The sequence below is a fragment of the Prionailurus bengalensis genome, chromosome E1 (assembly GCF_016509475.1).
Source record: "Prionailurus bengalensis isolate Pbe53 chromosome E1, Fcat_Pben_1.1_paternal_pri, whole genome shotgun sequence".
NCBI lineage: Eukaryota > Metazoa > Chordata > Mammalia > Carnivora > Felidae > Prionailurus > Prionailurus bengalensis.
The window spans coordinates 36,139,041-36,157,902 of record NC_057347.1 but is presented as its reverse complement, the minus strand read 5'-3'; the positions used below and the strand labels follow the sequence as shown (position 1 = coordinate 36,157,902).

The 18,862-nt window shown below is 53.2% G+C and overlaps 1 protein-coding gene across 1 annotated transcript; it reads left to right on the top strand.

The window, feature by feature from the left end:
• Window positions 1-2,776: 2,776 nt before the first annotated feature.
• On the top strand, window positions 2,777-17,968 carry UBE2Z (ubiquitin conjugating enzyme E2 Z). The gene is made up of 7 exons (XM_043584150.1): window positions 2,777-3,220; window positions 5,248-5,320; window positions 7,272-7,459; window positions 9,541-9,652; window positions 12,847-12,959; window positions 13,397-13,487; window positions 15,874-17,968. Exons 1-7 carry the CDS (start codon window positions 2,904-2,906, stop codon window positions 16,042-16,044), a joined length of 1,065 nt encoding a protein of 354 aa, XP_043440085.1. The 5' UTR covers window positions 2,777-2,903; the 3' UTR covers window positions 16,045-17,968.
• Window positions 17,969-18,862: the final 894 nt, after the last annotated feature.

Sequence of the window (18,862 nt, the reverse complement as noted above, 5' to 3'; positions counted from 1 at the left end):
GATCATTCATGGCCGGGGAGGAGGCCAACTGGCTACCGTGGCCTCATTTCCTCTCTGTCCCCAGGTCTGCAGCAGTTACTAGTTCCTAGAGATACAGGATGGGTGCCCCATGTTTTCTGCCCTCGATTATGTCATATGCAGTAGCTAGACAGATGAGTAACCAAACCACTAAAGTAAAAAGTAGATGCTATAATAAAGGCATGAATTACTCCCGAGGATGGAGTAATTGTAAATGACTAGTTAATAGTAATAATAATACGCCTGGAGGTGGTAAGGTTTGGCAGAGAACGTAGTATTTCAACCTGCCTCGAAGATGAGTAAGAATAAGAGTTAATAATTATTGAACATTCACTCCGGCCAGGTATGGTGCACATTCATTCTCACATCATCTCTGCTTTGTAGCTACTGTCATGTTACCAATATTACTGATGAGGAACGGAGGCTTGGAGTTTCAATAACTAGGATTTCCCCTGGTGGAGTAGAGGGGAAGAGTATTCCAGATAGAGAAAATATGAGCAAAGGGGCGCCTGGCTGGCTCAGTTGGTGAAGCGTCCGACTTCGGCTCAGGTCATGATCTCGCGGTTCGTGAGTTTGAGCGGGCTCTGTGCTGACAGCTTGGAGCCCGGAGCCCGCTTCGGTTTCTGTGTCTCCCTCTCTCTCTGGCCCTTCCCTTCTCAAGCTCTGTCTCTCTGTCTCTCAAAATAAATAAACATTAAAAAATTTAAAAAAAAAGAAAAAATATGAGCAAAGGCCTGGAGGAGAGACGGTACATGGGCAAATGGGAGGCTAATTATTTGGATGGTGCTCGCCACTCTACAAAACATTTCTGGGATTGTCACACATCCTCCTCAGAAAAGCTCTGAGAGGTAGGAATCCTCACCATCCTCTGGATGCAGAAATAGACTCAAAAGAGGATATGTGCAGAGTGGTACAGATGAAGAGCTGGGCTCTCTTTCCTCTGGATCTAAGGTAAATGTTTTCTGTCCATTGAAAACCACAGTCCGGTAGTAAGGAGGGGACCCCACCGAGGAACCCTCTCACCCCGTGGGCCAACTTCAGGCCTCTGCAGTCTGGAGCCGTGGAGTAATGGAGTATTGTTTTTCTTGGTGTGAGATTATCAGCGAGTCGACTTTTGACCGTCTTACTAAATAAATAATACCCAAACAAAATTCCAGAATCCTCCAAACATGAACAAAACATAATCCGAATAGGCAATAGATGCACACAGTGGTTAGAACTTTTTCTCTGGAGGGGCAGCTGGGGGGCTCAGTTGGGTGACTCTTGATTTCGGCTCACATCACGATCTCACGGTTCATGGGTTCAAGCCTTGCCCGGGGCTCCACTCGGGTAGAGCCTGCTTGGGAGTCTCTCTCTGCCCCTCCCCCACTCTCGCACGCGCGCACACGCACACACACACACTCTCAAAATAAATACATTAAAAAAAAAAAACAAAACAAAAAACTTTTTCTCTGGAGTCAGACAGATTTGGCTTACAGCCCCAAATCTGTTGCTTGCTCTCAGCGTGACTTGTGTGAAGTGACAGAACCTCTGTAAGCCTCTGTTTTTCCATCTATCAGAAGGGACTAATAATAGTACTTCATAGAGTCGTTGAAAGGAATAAATAAGACAAGGTATACAAAGTACTTGGCACATATTAAGCACTCAATAAATGTCAGCTAAAGAAACAAACGTCGAGCCTCAATAAATGTTCGCCATTATCATGCAAGTCCATGGTCCCTTACTGGAAAATTCACGACACAGTGAAAACTGGACTTCTCTTCTAAAAAACAAGCCGGGCGGCTAAATATAATAGAGTGCGGCTAGTTGTCTGGCTTGTATGAATATTCATACGCTTTGCTGTCGAAATACCAATGTTGTTACTGGGTGCTGCTCCAGACCTTCCTGGGAGCGTTACTCTAAATTCTGAAACACATCTGGCCAAGGGTGTCCCGATAAGACTATGAGCCTGTGTTCTTGCCAGGGAGACAAGGGAAAGCTTTTTTTAGAAGGCTTCTGTTTTTCTTAGTCCGTAGTATGGTCTTTCACCTTACATGTCTCAGGGGTCTTGAGGAAGCCTCCCAGAATTTAAACTCACAGTCCCTTGATTCCTGTGTCTTCAAGGACTTGTGGGAAGAAAAAAAACAGACACGAGCTTGGAGTCAGGAGGCCGGATTTTTCTTCCTTTTACCAAGCCTCTCTAGGTCTGTTTCGTTATTCCTATGGCAACGCCTAGCAACAGTGCCTGGCATTTAGTAGCCCCTCCATAAATGTATATTGGATACACTCAAATGCGGGAGTTTTTCACTCGCAGGCTCGGATTCCTTCCTCTTGGTCCTGTTGCACGCCGGGGGCAATGGCAGCCTGCCCTCCGTGGGTGAAGGTGCGGGGAGCAAGGATAAATTAGAGGTTTTCAGACAGTAAAAGAGCCCTCAGCAAGTCGGCTCATCTACTCGAAGCCCCCCCAAGGAAGCTGGATCCCCAATTCTATCCCACGGACCCAACCGAGGGTCGCTCCCGCTAAGGGTGGGGAGAGGATCCTCCCTTCCTCCTCTTGCCACACTTGAAAATAAAATATTCCACGGCACTGGGCTCTCGGCCGCACCTCGACGTCCCGGCACGCCTCAGATCCTCCTCCCACAAAGCGGGGGACCGACGCAGGCCCGTAGCCCTGGCGGAGCCGGCTCGCTCCCACCCCCTCTCGCCCTGGAGGACCGTGGGTGGACGCTCTTGCAGAACGCCTCTCGCTGGTCGGGCGGGGGTGGGCGGAGCCAGCGCCGCCCGGGCTGTGGAAGCGGAGGGTGGGGACACTCTGGCCCGGCTCTCGGTGGTGCGGGAGCGGGAGGGAGCAGCGGCCGCTCTGGTCGGCGGACGTGCTGCCGAGCAGTCCCGGAAGCGAAGCAGCGATGGCGGAGAGTCCAACTGAGGAGGCGGCGACGGCGACGGCGGGCGCCGGGGCGGCAGGCCCCGGGGCGAGCGGCGTCGCCGGTGTTGTTGGCGTTAGCGGCAGCGGGTTCGGGCCGCCTTTCCTGCCGGATGTGTGGGCGGCGGCGGCGGCAGCGGGCGGGGCCGGGGGGCCGGGGAGCGGCCTGGCTCCGCTGCCCGGGCTCCCGCCCTCGGCCGCTGCCCACGGGGCCGCGCTGCTTAGCCACTGGGACCCCACACTCAGCTCCGACTGGGACGGCGAGCGAACCGCGCCGCAGTGTCTACTTCGGATCAAGCGGTGAGCCGGGGTTTTTCCTCCCCCAGCCCCGAGCTCCGGGGCTCGACCTTCCCCGCCCCCGCTTTTACCCACTACCCCCCCCCCCCACCCCGCCCCGCCGCCCGCTGCCTCCGCGCTTCCCTCGCGGCGGCCCAGCTCCAAGGCCCACGTCTTGCCAGCCCGGAACGTCGCGATCCAAGTCCCCTCTTCCCCCGCCCGCAGCTCCACACGTACCAAACCCCTCCTCGAGTGCCCAGGTCCGACCCCGCCCCTCGGCTCCCTCCCTCGAGCCCTTCGTCTCTGTGCCCCATACCCTCCCCCATACCTCCCGCCCGAAACCCGACCCTTTCGCGCTTCAGCAACACCCCCTCCCGTCTTCCGCGCCGCCTCTCTCCCCCCTTCCCCACCCCAGCCTCGCTAGATGCTGCCCGGAGGCCCCACCCATCGCCCCCCCCCCCCCACCCCCGCGTCGTCTCCTCCGGAGCCCCGTTTGTAACACGGCTTGCTTTCCTTGGCTTCAGACTCGAGGCCAACCTTTCTTTTTATTCCCCACCTCTTCAGACCCTCTCCCCAAGTCTGGATCGCTTCCCTCACGTACCCGCAGTCTCCCCTTGAATCACTTCTGCAGAACCCCGAAGCTGTCCGCTCTCACACCTGTTCCAGGAAACGCACGCTTTCTCCCCCCCCCCCCCCCCCCCGAGTCTCACTCTGGCTTGTAATATCCCACTCAAGACTTTCTTGTGTTTTTCCCTCTGGGTCATCTGGTTTACTTTTCTGAAGCAAATCCACCCTGCTCAAATATAGGAACAAAGGCCCAAGTCCTTTCTGTGCCTATTTCTTGGGTGACTGACCTTAGATCCTATCATTTAATAGATCATGTTTTTTTGCAAAAATGCTTGGTGTAGTGTTTACTGCATAGGAAAAGAGGAATGCTTTTTAGCTGCTTCTAATCCTGAGACCTGTTTCTTGATGACCAGCCTCTTCCTCTCCCCGTACCCCCCACTGCAGCCATCCTCCCCTGGGTAGTCCCATCCCCCGCGCTCGGAGTCCCTTCCCGTGTCTCTACCTCCCTTTCAAGGTGGTGATAAAACTGAGCAGCCCGCTGGGTGTGAAGTGTCTGGCCCAGTGCCTGACACATGCCAGCTCCATCCGGGTTGCCACCTCTAACTTCAGAACCTCAGCACCCCCCTCTCTACTCCTGTACAGTCTTCCATCCCTGACTTACCTGTGAGTTGCGCCAGTACCTTTTCCCCTCTGCTCTGTCACTTGTGTGCCCTTGATGTCCCTATGTACCCTAGCAAGTCCCCAGGCTTTTCCCACCTAGAATGTCCTTTAGACCCTTGCTGACGGGCTGATGCATTCTAGGTTGTGCAATACACCCTACAAATCCTCCCGTCTACAGCAGCCGCTGCGTGTCCTTCTCTCCTTCCCGGTGTGAGATTCTCGGCTATTTCAGAGGGTCCTCCTCCCCCTCCCGTTCCCCCCCCCCCCCCCCGCCAGTCTGAAGAGATCTCTCCCCCCCCCCCTTGGACCCCTGGGCAGGCAGACCATTACTGCCCCTCGCTAGCTCACTTGCTTCCTACAGTCCCCTTGCCAACAACGGTCCACTGTATGGTTTACAGCATTCGTTTCTTAGTGGAGTTGGTGATGTCTTCCCAGCTACTGAGTACTCTTCATTTAGCATTCAGCGGTAGTACCTGGGAATCTCGGAGGTGGGGAGTGAATGAATTGCCCTGTGGGAGGAAGAGAGAGTAAATGGGATGTGGCTTTTCCAGGGTGACATCTGATGCCATTGGGATCTCCGATTTTTTTTCCCCCTCCCCCTGAGGAAACAATGCCCTTTTGATAATAATTCCGCTCTCTGCTTGCCTGACGAGTACTCAGCTGAGGTTTCTCAGCCAGCGAGACAGTGCAGACGTTTGTGGTACCAAGCACCACTTTCTCAAACCCTGGCCTCATTGAGGTGATCACAACTGTTCTGCTCAAGGGATTCCCCTTTTTTCTCCTTTCCCTCACTCCCTTCCCCACCTCCTCTTGGTGTTATACAGGGATATCATGTCCATTTATAAGGAGCCTCCTCCAGGAATGTTCGTTGTTCCTGATACTGTTGACATGACTAAGGTATGTAACTCGGAAGGGGTTGGGGGCTACTGGGAAATTGGGCCCAGAAAGTTGGAAGAGCCTAAAAGATTATCCAGCCCACATCTCTGATTACAGAAATGAATAAATCGAGATCCCAAGAGAGTCCGTGGCTTGCCCAAGGTCACCCAGTGAGGTGGAGCAGAGACTTGAACAGGTGTCTTTTATTTGGGTGCCAGTCGGTCTGGCTTGGAAAATCCCTGTTGATGCCTCTTGTCCCAGCCTAACTATTGTCAGGACACTTTCACTCTCAAAAATGCTCCAGTTTGGCTGATAAATTACATGATCACCCTGTTCCTTTTAACTACCCAGTTCTTCCCCCATCCTGCCACTCTTGGCTTTTAAGTAGGGTGCTGTAAATCAGATGCGGAGAAGGTTGGGTTGGGGCGAGCCTGAGTAAGCAGTTTATGCTTAAAGGGCCTTGTTCAGGCTCCTGTCCTTACTGGTTACCGTCGAATATCCGTTCCATCCCAAAGACCATTCCTGTCTTGTCCTCCGCATAAACATGGAGGAAGCTTAAATTCCCTTGGCATGGATACCTAGGCCTCTCTGTCATTGAGTGCTCTACCCCGAGGAGTCAATGTTCACTTGATCTGATGTTGTGAAGAAATCAGATTTCCTAAATCGAGGAAACTCTCCAGAGTTTCACATTCCCTTACAGTTAAAAGTTCAGACGTTCTAGTGTTGGTATATCTATTTTTTTGTTTTGAATAGGTTTCCCTGTACACTGATTTTTTTTTTTTTTTCTTTTTATGTGGTTGGAAATGTTTTTCCTGGGACATCTTGTCCTCAGTCAAGTGTCACTGTTCCTATGCTAGTCCCCCGGGTCCCAGAACTGATGTCATGTTGATGCCATTTGAGCTTGTTATTCCAAATGACTGAGGGCAAAAAGATAATCCGGGGTGCCACCCGCGCAGAGTTGGGACTGAGGCATTGGATTGCAGGGCCTCTTTCGTCTTGCTGTTACAATTCTGAGCAAACCTAAATGCCTAGGAGCCTTTGTAGAAAAAGAAATATAACGGGGTCCGTTCACCTTTTCCTCCTTTCAGGAGAGGAAAGCTCGTTCAGTGATTGTGGCCGGAGGAAAAGAGTTTAGCGTTCTGTTTTAAGTGCTGCCGATTTTTTTTTTCTCCCTTTTTAAACTAAGCTACAGTATCGGGGAACTTTCTGGGGATGGTCTGATGGCTCCAAGTGGACCCTGAGTTTTCCCCGTTACTCTGTGTGTCTTTGACCCAGCTGGAGGCTGCCTGAGCCACATCCTCCACAGTCGGTTTGATCCTGTGCAGAGGAAGCAAGACACCCTCGGCCTCCGTCACAGCCCTCAGCTCGGCGCTGTGACTGCCACTGGTGCTGTGGCCACCAATCCCTCTGCTCTTTTCCATTCATCTTACACCCCCCCCACCCCCAGCTTTGTACCACGTGAACAGGGTGGAGTTGCCTCATAGGCATGTTTAACCTAGGCAGATCCAAACGGACGGACTCCGTGAAAACATGTATTCGTTTCTTAAAATCAGACACGCCAGGATAATATTTTACAGATGCCTACTTTAACTCGCACAGCGGTGTTCCATCTGCATTTGTTATATCTAACACTGATCAGGGAGGCCCAAACAAAAAGCCCGCCGCGAGGGAGGGAGTTTTCAGGGACCCTCGAGGGAGGGTGACTTTGACGCGGTTCGATCTCCACCTTGGGCTCTAACCTTAGAACCGTAATCCCTGAGTAAGGCGCCCCTCCACCGGAGTGGGATTTCTCAGAATTCCAGACATAACTTCTCGGTATGAGTGAGGACAGGCTGCTCAGGCTGCACGGTGAGGATGTGGAGGATGGAAACCAGATGAAGGTCCTGCCTCTGGTGTGGGTAGCAAGTGGAAGCCAGGAGGGGTTGGGATGGGACATCACCTCACAATTTTGAGATGGGGTTTTATTTTGCAGATTCATGCATTGATCACAGGCCCATTTGACACTCCTTATGAAGGGGGTTTCTTCCTGTTCGTGTTTCGGTGTCCGCCCGACTATCCCATCCACCCACCTCGGGTCAAACTGATGACAACGGGCAATAACACAGTGAGGTTTAACCCCAACTTCTACCGCAATGGGAAAGTCTGCTTGAGTATTCTAGGGTAAGAGGAGACTTCTAAGTGGCCAAGTTGGTTGTTAGCAAATAATTACTGCAGGCCAGCCTGTATCAACCAGGGTTCCTCGTCCGAAGCACGGAACACAGCAAATGACTGGAGTGACTGTTTCCTCATTTTTCCCCAGGATGGTACACAACCGTATATCATTCTAGGTGCAAAAGAGAGAAGTTAATTTATGACCCACAACGGATGCTTCAGCGAAGCCATTTCTCCCTGAGCGCCAACGGCACCGGGGAACTTGTGGCCCTGCAGATTCTGGGGTTCCACCCTAGACTTAGCACATCAGAAACTCCAGGGGTAGGGCCCAGCAGTCCGGGTCTTCCAAGCCCTCCAGGCGACGTCTGGCGCAGTCCAGCCTGAGAACCACTCCCTTAGGGCCTCAGGGCTTAACCTCTCTCCCGAACAGGTTGAGAAAGGCTGCGGGTCTGTGCCATGTAGGGTCGTGGGTGTCTCGTTTCTGAGCCTCTCGGTGAGTGGCTTCGGAGGCGGTGGTAGTGATGAACACGATTCTGATATGTTAACAACTGAATGAAAAACGAGGTTGGAAATCACATCGGGTCAGAAACGAGCTCCAGGAACATTTTGAGTCTGGGCGCCACTGAGGTTTTGCCCCGTGCAGTTCTCGCTCGTTCCCTTTCATTGCCCTTTGGGGGTTACCAGTTCAGAGTGGAAACATCTAACGTCTTCCGGATAGGTCTTTCTCGTGTGGGTGTATTTCCCTAGGGCAGAGAACAAGTGCAGGTTGAAGTTGGGAAAGTTGCCCAAACCGGCGGTACTGTCTCCTCTCCTGTCCAGCAATGTCTGTCTCGTCCAGCATGTTTCCCAGTGTGCGTGGGGGAAAAGGCAGCTGAACCAAACTGGAGATCAGGATTTTTTTTTTTTTTTTTTTTTTTTTTTTTTTTTTTTTGAATCTCTTAGATCCAGGGATGTGTTCTGTGATGGCGGCAGTGAGGAAGTCCTTCAAAAGAGGCTGCCCTTCAAGAGATCTTTTATGTTGTCAGGGTTTTTGTCTCTGCTGGAGGATAGCGGTATACATAGCCCACAGCGGTGAGGCCCTCCGTTGTTTCCGTGTGACATTTGTGCGTGACAGCGTCTCTGTACGAAGTTCTCCGCTAGGCCAGGATAAAACCGTTTTGAACAGACAACAGCCCACGGTAGAAACAGGGGAAGTAAGATGGCAGGGTGAAAGTGGCAGAAATGGGTGGGGTAGAAAAGGAGAAGCTGCCTTGACATTGTGGACTTTTCCCATGAAGCGTCATAGGGTAGAAGATTGGCCAGTCAGCTTGAACAAGCCTGTCCTGGCTTAGGTTGTGTTCAGCCTCCAGATCAGGGGCCAGCTGAGCGAAGTAATGTCACGTCCGAGCTGCCTTCCTCCTCCGATACGCAGTCACGTGTGTGGAGGAGAGGACCGGTCTTGTTCTGGATGCTTTGCAACTCTATTATTGCAGACCCTCTGCAGTGTAGAAATGCCCCTTACCCCCTTCCTGTCCTTTGGCAGCGTTCTGTAGTCTTCAGAGAATTTGACGCTCTCTGGGGGCTGGATCCAGAACGGGATCCCTGATCATCAACACCCCCCACCCCCCCCCCGCCCCAACACGGCCTCTGATCAGATGGCTCCGGGCCCCTCTGTGCCTGTATCTCCGCTTCTGTCTCCTCCTGACTCCTTCACCACCCTTAAATAAGGAAGCTCTGAGATCCACAGAGGTTAACATTTAGACTGCCTCTGAGGCCGTTTTCTTACCTTATTCCTTTCATTTTGATGAATGGAACCTTCCCTGGTTACTGTTTCTTTCTTAGGCCAATGAAAATCCCTTCAAAGTTATCTTGCTTGCTTTACCCTCTTTTCTTTTGTCCCACTTGATAAGAGGATTAGGCAGTTGACTGACTTCTGGTGAATGAGGGTGAGACAGGCTGGGAAATTCCAGAGCATTAATAGTGAAAGAGAAACGTTGAGTCACTGATGGTGCTGTGGTGTGGCCAGGCCCCAGGGTACTGGTGCGCTAGTCTTTCGGTGGCGGCCTTCGCGCTGGCCTCACCCGGCTACTCCCCTCTGCTGTGTTTTGCAGTACGTGGACCGGCCCTGCCTGGAGCCCAGCCCAGAGCATCTCCTCTGTGCTCATCTCCATCCAGTCCCTAATGACTGAGAACCCCTATCACAATGAGCCTGGCTTTGAGCAGGTAAGACCGGGGCGGGGCGCGGAACTGTGGGCAGAATACTGGGTTTGAAGAGATCAGAGAGGCCTGCTTCGGGGTCCGTTTGTTTGTCACCATAGGAGGAAAAGGGAGCTGGTTCGTGGGCTCCTTAAAAATGAATTTTTTTTCCTCGTAAGCCCTGATAACACCGTCAAGTTCTTGCCACGTGACTTGGGTGAATCTGCGACGTGGGAATGAATGGAGTCACCCGGAAATTAATTCTAAGCCTGCTTTGGGGGCTGTTTTGCAGCCAGTGGGTTCTTCTGCACGTGTCCATTCTCCAGTACCCCCTTACGGTACTTCCTGGTGACTCCTACTCCCGGAGTTACCAAGTGCTGTTACCTAAAGAGCCACAGGAGCTAGTCATTAGCCAGGGCAAGCATTTTTTGGTCAAGGGACGACTGGGGGGTTCGGTCGGTTAAGCGTCCCAACTCTTGATTTTGGCTCGTGTTGTGATCTCACGGTTCGTGGGTTCAAGCCCCGCATCAGGCTGCATCAGGCTCTGCCTTGACGGTGCGGTGCAGAGCCTGCCTGAGATTCTCCCACCCCACCTCCCTTCCCCTCTCTCTCTCTCTCTCTGTCTCTCTCTCTCTCTCTCTCTCTCTCTCTCTCTCGGTCTCTCTTTCCCTCTCTTGCTCTGCCCCTCCCCCACTCATGTGTGCACGCACTCTCTCAAAATAAATAAACCTTAAAAAAAAAAAGGAAAAAAAAAATTTTAGTCAATGCTACCGAAGAGAAGGCAGAGGAAAGTCGTATTTTCCAAAGGTTTGCTATTTGCCAGCTACTGCCGAATTTTGATATATAGTATCTCATTTAATCTCTACTCGGGGTAGATGTTGTTATGCCCACTGTCAGATGAGGTGTTGGTCACGTGGAGAGGTTGATTAACTTTCACAAAGACACCCAGATCATGGTAGAACCCAGCATTTGCCTGGAACCCAGCGTTCTTCCGTTGTTTAAAACTGCCTGCCAGGATTACTCATGAGTACAAGAAAAGAGTTCCAGTGATAATCCCCAAAGATTATAATTCTGTCTAGGTGATTAAAACAGTTAACTGAGTTTTAAACTATTTGGAACAAAGGGAAGTACCTTTTAAGAATGAACAAAAGTTATTCCCAAAACCATCCTTTCCAGACAGTGTATTTGATTTCAGGCTTCGGTAGAAATGGAAAAGGGCCTCACTCACTAACCGAGGAGCTGATTTTAAGGTCTTTCCTTGTTTGGAAATTCAACAGAGGTGACTGATTCTTTTCTTTTTTTTTTTTTTTTTTTTTTTTTAAGATTTCATTTTTAAGTAATCTCTGCACCCACTGTGGGGTCCGAACTCACAACTCTGAGATCAAGAGTCGCACGCTCCGCTGACCGAGCCAGCCAGGCATCCTGTGACTTTTATTCTTTTTTTTCAACGTTTTTTTGTTTTGTTTTGTTTTGTTTTTTTTTTTTTTTGGGGACAGAGAGAAACAGAGCATGAACTGGGGAGGGGCAGAGAGAGAGGGAGACACAGCATCTGAAACAGGCTCCAGCCTCCGAGCCATCAGCCCAGAGCCTGACGCGGGGCTCGAACTCACGGACCGCGAGATCGTGACCTGGCTGAAGTCGGACGCTTAACCGACTGCACCACCCAGGCGCCCCAGTGTGACTTTTATTCTTAATACCCCGAAACATTCTCACTTCACAGCCCCCTGGTGTCCAGGTGGCTTTTTCACAGCTCCCCAGAAGGAAGGAAGTGCCCAGCTGATCCATTTCTTAAGTCTTTTTTTTTTTTTTGTATATGTTTATTTATTTTGGATAGAGACAGAGCACAAGTGGGGGAGAGGCAGAGAGAGAGGGAGACACTGCATCCGAAGCAGGCTCCGGGCTCCAAGCTGTCAGCACAGAGCCCGACGTGGGGCTCACACCCACAAACCGTGAGATCATGACCTGAGCCAAAGCTGGATGCTTCACCGACTGAGCCACCCAGGCGCCCCCATTTCTTAAGTCTTAAGGCTAAGCAACTTCTTTCTTAAGTGACTAAAATGGCTTAATGACAGGAAGAGTACCCTTGTTGGGCCCCACCCAACCTTGAAGATCTCGGAATCAGATGAGATCCACTGTCCTCATTTGTCTTCCCCCCTGTTTTCCCGTGCTACTTGGTGTTTATCAAAGTAGTCACTGACAGTCCAGCGTCCCAAAGATAACGTATCACCAGAAAGAACATAATGCGGGTAACAAAAGAACTGACCCACGTGGGGGACGCCTGGGTGGCTCAGTCAGTTAAGTGTCCGACTCCCAATTTCGCCCCAGGTCCCTGATCTCATGGTTTGTGAGTTCGAGCCCCTCATCGGGCTCTGTGCTGACAGCGTGGAGCCTGCTTGGGGTTCAGAGAACTGACCCGCTGAGCGCCAGCTAGTAGTTTGCGTGGCGTTTGACAGGTGGGGACCACTGTGGCTCCCCTCAAAACGTTCAACACGCCCCACGGCACCCCTGTGGTCTCACTGCGGTGCATTTTGGAAACCGTGGCAATACGCCGAGGGTGTGTATCGCTTTCTCGTTCGTGCCGGGTTTTTAATCAGAGGCCGGGGTTCTGATTGCCGGGCTGGTGGCAGGAGGAGCGTTGAAGAGTAAAGGAAGAGTTACGAGGATGGAAAACTGTACCCCCTTCCGTTTATACCCGTGCGCTCATACAGGCTTTCTCCAAGTTGGAGTTTTCTTTTGGGAGATTCAAGTTCCCCTTCGAGAGATTCATATTAGTTGGTGCAGTGATGGCGGATCCCTGCAGACCTGAAAAAGCGTTAACCGGGAAGCATCCTGGTGTCTATAGAGTTCTTCACTGAGACTCCTGATAAGTGTGCCTTTTTTGTCCCGCCACCATCCCTCCCGTTGGTTCTTTCCCACAGAATCGACCTCAGAGGCCTCTCGTTTCAGCCTTAGGAAAACGGTGACGGACCTAGGTTGCTGCTTACAGGTCGAGTGACCCGTAACGGAGGATGGGTATTGGCCCGCGTGGCGGGGGAGGTGAATGGTCCCAAAAATAAAAACTTGGTTGCTCTCCGAGGATCTGCCACCCAGCCGGAAAGGTGTTCTCTGGATTCGTCTGCGTGGGTCACGTGCCCCGTGCTCATCGTGAAGTCTCCTCCTGTTGACTTTTCTCTTTGCCTAAATTTTGTACTTGGATACTCTGGTATCTGTTAACGTTGCAGGAGAGGCATCCAGGAGACAGCAAAAATTACAATGAATGTATTCGGCATGAGACCATCAGAGTGGCGGTCTGCGACATGATGGAAGGAAAGTGTCCCTGCCCTGAACCTTTACGGTATGTATGCGTCAGGAGAGTCAGTACCCACTTGGTACTCGGTATTGTTTTTGGAGGTTTAGCTGGTTCGTACCTTTGAGAGTCTTCGGGGCAAAATCCAGCGTTGGGCACCAGGGGAGATACGGAAAAAGGAAAGATGTGGCTCGTGCCCGAGGGTTACTCGAGAGGAAGTTCGGAGAGCTTCTCTTTCCTGGGAGAGTGCCGAGCCTGCTGGGAAAGTATTAACAGTCACTCTCCTTGAATCATCCCTAAGGTAGGAGAGAAATCAGCCACGGGCCGTCGGCTGTTCCTTTTTCCATTTGCCACCGAAAGATTTCTGTAGGATGCCACACCCGGGCTCGGGGACTCTTACTCGGTTTGGCAGCGAGGCTAGATGACGGAGGGGGGAGCCCTCCCCCGCCGTGTTCCTCACGTCAGCTTCTCTGCCTCTTTTCCAGAGGGGTGATGGAGAAGTCCTTCCTGGAGTATTACGACTTCTATGAGGTGGCTTGCAAAGATCGGCTGCACCTTCAGGGCCAGACTATGCAGGTAACGCAGCCCCTGCCACTGACTCCAGACGCCTTCCCGCAGACCATGTAAGCCCCCCGCCCCGGCAAGGATAGCGCCCGCGGCTCTCAGAAGTCAGAGCCGAGAGCAGCTTGGTCCAGTTTGAGCGGCCGCGGCCCAGAGAGGAGACTGCCTTGCCGGAGACACGCGGCATCGCTTCTCCGTTCTTGGCCTAAAGAGGCGCTCACGAGTAGAGTCCGAACCGTCCTGCTTGCTCATCTGGAATGCCTTCCTTTCGTAGTAGTCTTTTCAAACTCGAGAGCTTTCGGCCTTCTGGGAATCTCCGCGATTACAAGGGCGAATCTCCTATTGGAGTTCGGTCCCTAGGTCAGAGGGGTGCTCAGAGAACGAGGCCGAGGGAAGCGTTGGATGTGTGGCGTTGTGGGTTGGAGGATTCCCGTGGCAAAAGATAGCAAGCCCTTGTGTAGTCTCTGCCTCTACCGGGGAAACGTACTTTCCACTTGCAATGAGAATGCAGCGCTTAGGGGCGCCTGGGTGGCTCAGTCGGTTGGGCTTCCGTCGGCTCAGGTCACGATCTCTGGGTTCGTGAGATCGAGCCCCGCGTCAGGCCCAGTGCTGACGGTGCGGAACCCGCTTGGGATTCCCTCTCTCTCTCTCCCTCCCTCCCCTCCTCATGCCCTCCCTCTCAAGTGCACTCTCTCACGTGCTCTCTCTCTTTCTTAAACTTTAAAACTCCTTTAAAAAAAAAAAAAGAATGCAGAGTTTAGACTTGTTTTCAAGAGGAGATTCTTACTAAACCAAACTGTAAATGGTCTCAAATATAAAAAAACCCGGTTGTTAAGAGGACAAGACTCCTGCTCTCCCGAGGACCAGGTCTTGTGTCTTTTGGGTCATTTACTGGCCATCTTGCTTTAGAATCCTGCTGACTTGGGTAAGTGACTGACATGTCCTTGAGGTCCCTCCCCAGCTCTTTCTGAGCCATTTCCCCCGCCCGGTCCTCGCCACCAGCCGCAGGGGTGAATGTCATCTTTCCTCCGCTGCTGCTTAGAAATGGCGGTGTCCCTTTCCTTCCTTCACGGACTTTCCACCCACCTGCCACGCGCAGACTCACAGGGCAGGGGCGCCTGGCTGGCTCAGTGGGTAGGATGTGCGACTCTTGATCTCAGGGTTGGAAGTTTGAGCCCCAGCGTTGGGTGTAGAGGTTACTTGAACAAACAAAACGAAACAACCTCAGAGGGCAGGGGCGGCTCGGGGTTAACTTGTTTCCCAACCCCGTTTTTAGAGGACATGGGAGGTGCTTCCTCCCATGGTTTCAGGAACCCTTAGTGCTGGTATTTAAAAGCATTTCCATCGTTCACCCTGTGGAGGAAAAATAACTCGTGATGAGAGAAGGAGAGGGAGGAGCAGCGTCTGGGGAGGAGGGAAATGGGTGGCTGTGGAGCCGGGGATGAAAAAGGGAAGGTTTGAAAAATTGACCGCCTCGGAGGGAGTGTGGCGTCCAGCCTCGGCGGAGCGTAGCCCTCGTAAGTGGCAAGGCGCTGGAGCCCCGGGGACTGTGATCTGTGTTCCCTGGCCCCTGACCCTGAGGGTGACGTGTGGGTAAGAGTGTGGAAGGCGTTTATGTGCGAGAAGCAGAATGTGAGGGGAAAACCGGCTGGCTTTTCGGGACTCTCGAGGAAGGCGGTCCCCTCGCCTGAACCCCGGCCCCGCTGCTTGCCCGCCCTGTTCTCTCTGTGGCATTTTAAATTCCTTTTGTTTTTGCCCTCCGCTCCAACCATAGTTCTTCTTGAGACTCTCGGGACCGTGAACCCCTCTCTGCAGAGTGTTTGGAGATCTTTGATCTAGGATTGAGCTGGGTGGCCCTGGAGTCATGCCCAGAAACCTGGACAGGGAGGTGGTGACAGGTCTCCGTGGAAGAGTGCACGGGTGCTTAATCTGGAAGTCAGAGCTCCTGAGTTCTCGACCTGCCTGTGACGTTGGAAAAGCAAGTTCCCCTTTGCCGAATGTGGGAAAGGAGGATAATTTTTCTCTCATGTGGTTTTTGTGAAGTGAATTGAAAACCAACCCAGGCACGCTTCGTGATTACGGTTCTGGTCTTCGATTTCTGTTCCTTATCTACCTCGCCTTTCCTCTGACCTCCCGCATAGTGGCTTGATTTCAGGGAACAAAAGTACATTTTCACGTTGGCCCCTAGCCAGACCTGTCTGGGGTGGTTCACCTGCCACAACGTTCCTGAACTAGTCCTGTGTCATGTCGTCCGCTGTTGGCCCCTGTCGGTGCGACGCCCTCCTCCGCTCCCGGGACTCGGAAGCGGAGCGGGCGTCCCGCGTGGGCCCGGAGCTGCTGTCTCTAGGGTGAGCCGTCCAGACTCGAATCTTCCATCCCGCTTGTCTCCTTTCCCCCACAGGACCCTTTTGGAGAGAAGCGTGGCCACTTTGACTACCAGTCCCTCTTGATGCGCCTGGGACTGATTCGTCAGAAAGTGCTGGAGAGGCTCCATAATGAGAACGCCGAAATGGACTCTGATAGCAGTTCGTCTGGGACAGAGACAGACCTGCACGGGAGCCTGAGGGTTTAGACCCTGCTCCCTTCTCCCCTTCCCCCACTCAAGAGTCCCAGCAAAGTCCCTTCCCCCCCACCCCAGGGACGGAGAGGCAGTGTGTATCTCCCTCCAGACGTGACGTCATCCTGCAAGATGGCAAGAACCGAGCAAGCTCGGATCCCAGGGTGTGGGAGCGGGGAGGCCGTTCCTGATCTGACCTCCCTGGCTCTCGAGCATCCGGGGCCATGTTCATCCCATAGCAGGGGCCCAGGTACCTATGCAGGAGCACCCGGGGCGAGGGCCCCTGGCAAAAACACGGCAACCGACACACCTCTCCACAGGGCCGGCTCCTTAGGGATAGGTGGGAGACAGGCTGTAATTCCAAGAGGGAGTGTGCCCACGCGACGTATGGGGTTATCTGGAAGGGAGCTTTGGGGGGGTGGGGGCTGTCTGTGACACTTACGCAGTCTGGGTGGTTGTCTGTCTGTCTGTCTGCAGTCTCGAAGCAGGGCTTCCCAGCGCCCTTTTCCCCCCTGCCTCTCTTCTCCCACTACTTCCCATGGGCCAGCATAATTTTGTGTTTCCTAATTTATAGTCACTGTTCTAGACAGACCAAAGAGAAGGAACAGTGGTGGAGTCTAGGCTGCTGATCAGTAAGCTTTACCTAGCACCTGAGCACCTTTCTCCTCTGCCCCGCATTCCCGCGCCCCTTCCCGGATTGAGGACGGAAGGGGACTGGCACCGGGACCGAACCGCGTCTCGGTTAAAGCCCGCACAGGCACCCTGAGAGGCTGATTTTGTTCCCGCAATCACTGATCTGAGAAGTTCCCCACACAGCCAGCTGCTGTGTATATGGGATTGGAGCCACTACATAGAATAGTTTCTTACAGATTTTCAAAAAGGCTAGTAGCCACGATGAGGGCACTTCTGAGGGCGGGGTGCGGCGGGGAGACTGATGCTCGTCCTGTTGTGTTTCCGTTTGGCTGTCCTTGTGTATTTTCACCCCAGCCCCTCCCGTGCCACCCCCCACCCCACCCCCCCGCCTCAACTTCAATGCCCAGGAACCTGTGGGGAGCAAGGTAGCCAATGGCAGGGGGTGGGGGGTGGCTGGGACTCTGGGCTCCCCTTCTCGCCACTCCCCTCCCTCTCCCTCCCAGCTGCTCTGCCGCTGGCTCTAAGGGGTGTCCCCTGGCTGTGTCGCTTCTCTGTATCTAGCTACAGTGATTCTTTAGCCGGTTGGCTCGGGAAAATGGGCTTTAGGTGCCCTGTGGTACTGGGCGTTGAGGGAATCCAGCCTTCCCCTTTTTGGTGTGTTCGCCCCATATTTTCCGGATTCTTCCCGTTAAGGCTCCCAGTGGGGTGTCGGTGACCCATGTGACGCAGGGCCTCAGGCAGCATCCAGCCACCTGGAAGGGAGAAGGGAGAGGAGATGGCAGCGTACCTGCCCCGCCCGCTGCCGTGGAGGCGGCTGCCTGGGGGTCGTGGTGGGACTTCCCTGGGGGAGTTCCGGGGGTGGGGGGCACAAAGGAGAATGTCCTACTTGGGAGGGCAGGAAGCTGAGAAACTGGACAGGACGTGGGCTTGGGGAACGGAAGTTTATCTTGGATACCGAAGGCTGAGTCTCTTAATGAGACTCGAAAGAGGGACCCTGCTTCCCATTTCCCTCTTCCATTCCCGGAGCTAGCGCAGGGCTTAGAAGAATGCCCTTGGTCTGTTGGTCCAGTGGTCGTCTGTCATCCATTTTAAGTGTTCCCACTTTCAAGTGACAATCCTCTCCTTGGCCCTGCCATGGGCAGAGCATGTCTGGCATACCGGCCCGACTTTTACGCCCTAATCTTGAGTTGAGGAAATATATGCACAGGAGTCAAAGAGATGTCTTTATATCTGACTGTACATAAATGAAGTTTTTTGTTTTTTGTTTTTTTTTCTTTTTGGTGCAATAAAGTTTGTTTTGGCAGAAGGAGGAAGCGCCTGTGGGTGTGGGAGGGTTTGCGTGAAGGGAGCACGGGTCTCCTCGACAACCACACCTCTCCCCTGGGTCTGGAACCGTCAGGGAGGAAGAAAGCGCTCAGTGAACTGTCGAAGCTGGAAGCTCCCGGCAACGTGACCTGGGTAGATGGATGCAGGGCTGCTGGTGACCAGTTTCCCGCCCACCAGAAGGAGAAGAGAGTTTCATGAGCCCCCCCTCGGGCCGCTAAGGAGAGGAGTGCCACCTCGGCCTCAGCCGCTTCCAGAGAGATGCAGGTCCCACAAGGACGGGCAGGCCTCGAGTCTGGGCACCTGGGCTTGGCCCGAGTGTCCCCTGGTAAGGATAGGGTGTCCACGTTCGGGATAATCCAAACCACTGGGTTTTCTGTTTTGTGGCACTTAACCAGCCCTCGGGAGCCCAGCGTTCAGAGACCGTGGAGACGCTGCTTCGCGCAGCCTCCACCCCACACCCCCATCCCTACTGGGTAAAGGGAGGCCCCCGCTTTCCGGCGCAGAGGCTTTTCCTCCTGGCTGACCACGGGCGTGGGGAGAAACTTCATGAAATGCCGCCCCGTGCCGTGTGCAGCCAGGATACGGGAAAGTGAGGGGGTCTGGTGGGAGTGGACCTAGGCTCTGGCTTTTCTCTTTGCTTCTTCCGCCTGGTGGCCTCTGGTAGAGGACTTGGACCCTTCGCCTGAGACATTAAGGAGACCTACTTACCCAAGTAAAGTTGTGAAGATTAGAGGGGGTTCGCAAATGGGGTAGGTGGGGTAGGTGCTCAGTAAACGATGCCCTTGCCGCCACTGAGGCTAGAGGGACCCGGTGAGCAACGGGAGAGGGAAAAGCCACTAGGAAACGGGAGAACTACCACCGTGTAGGGCCACTG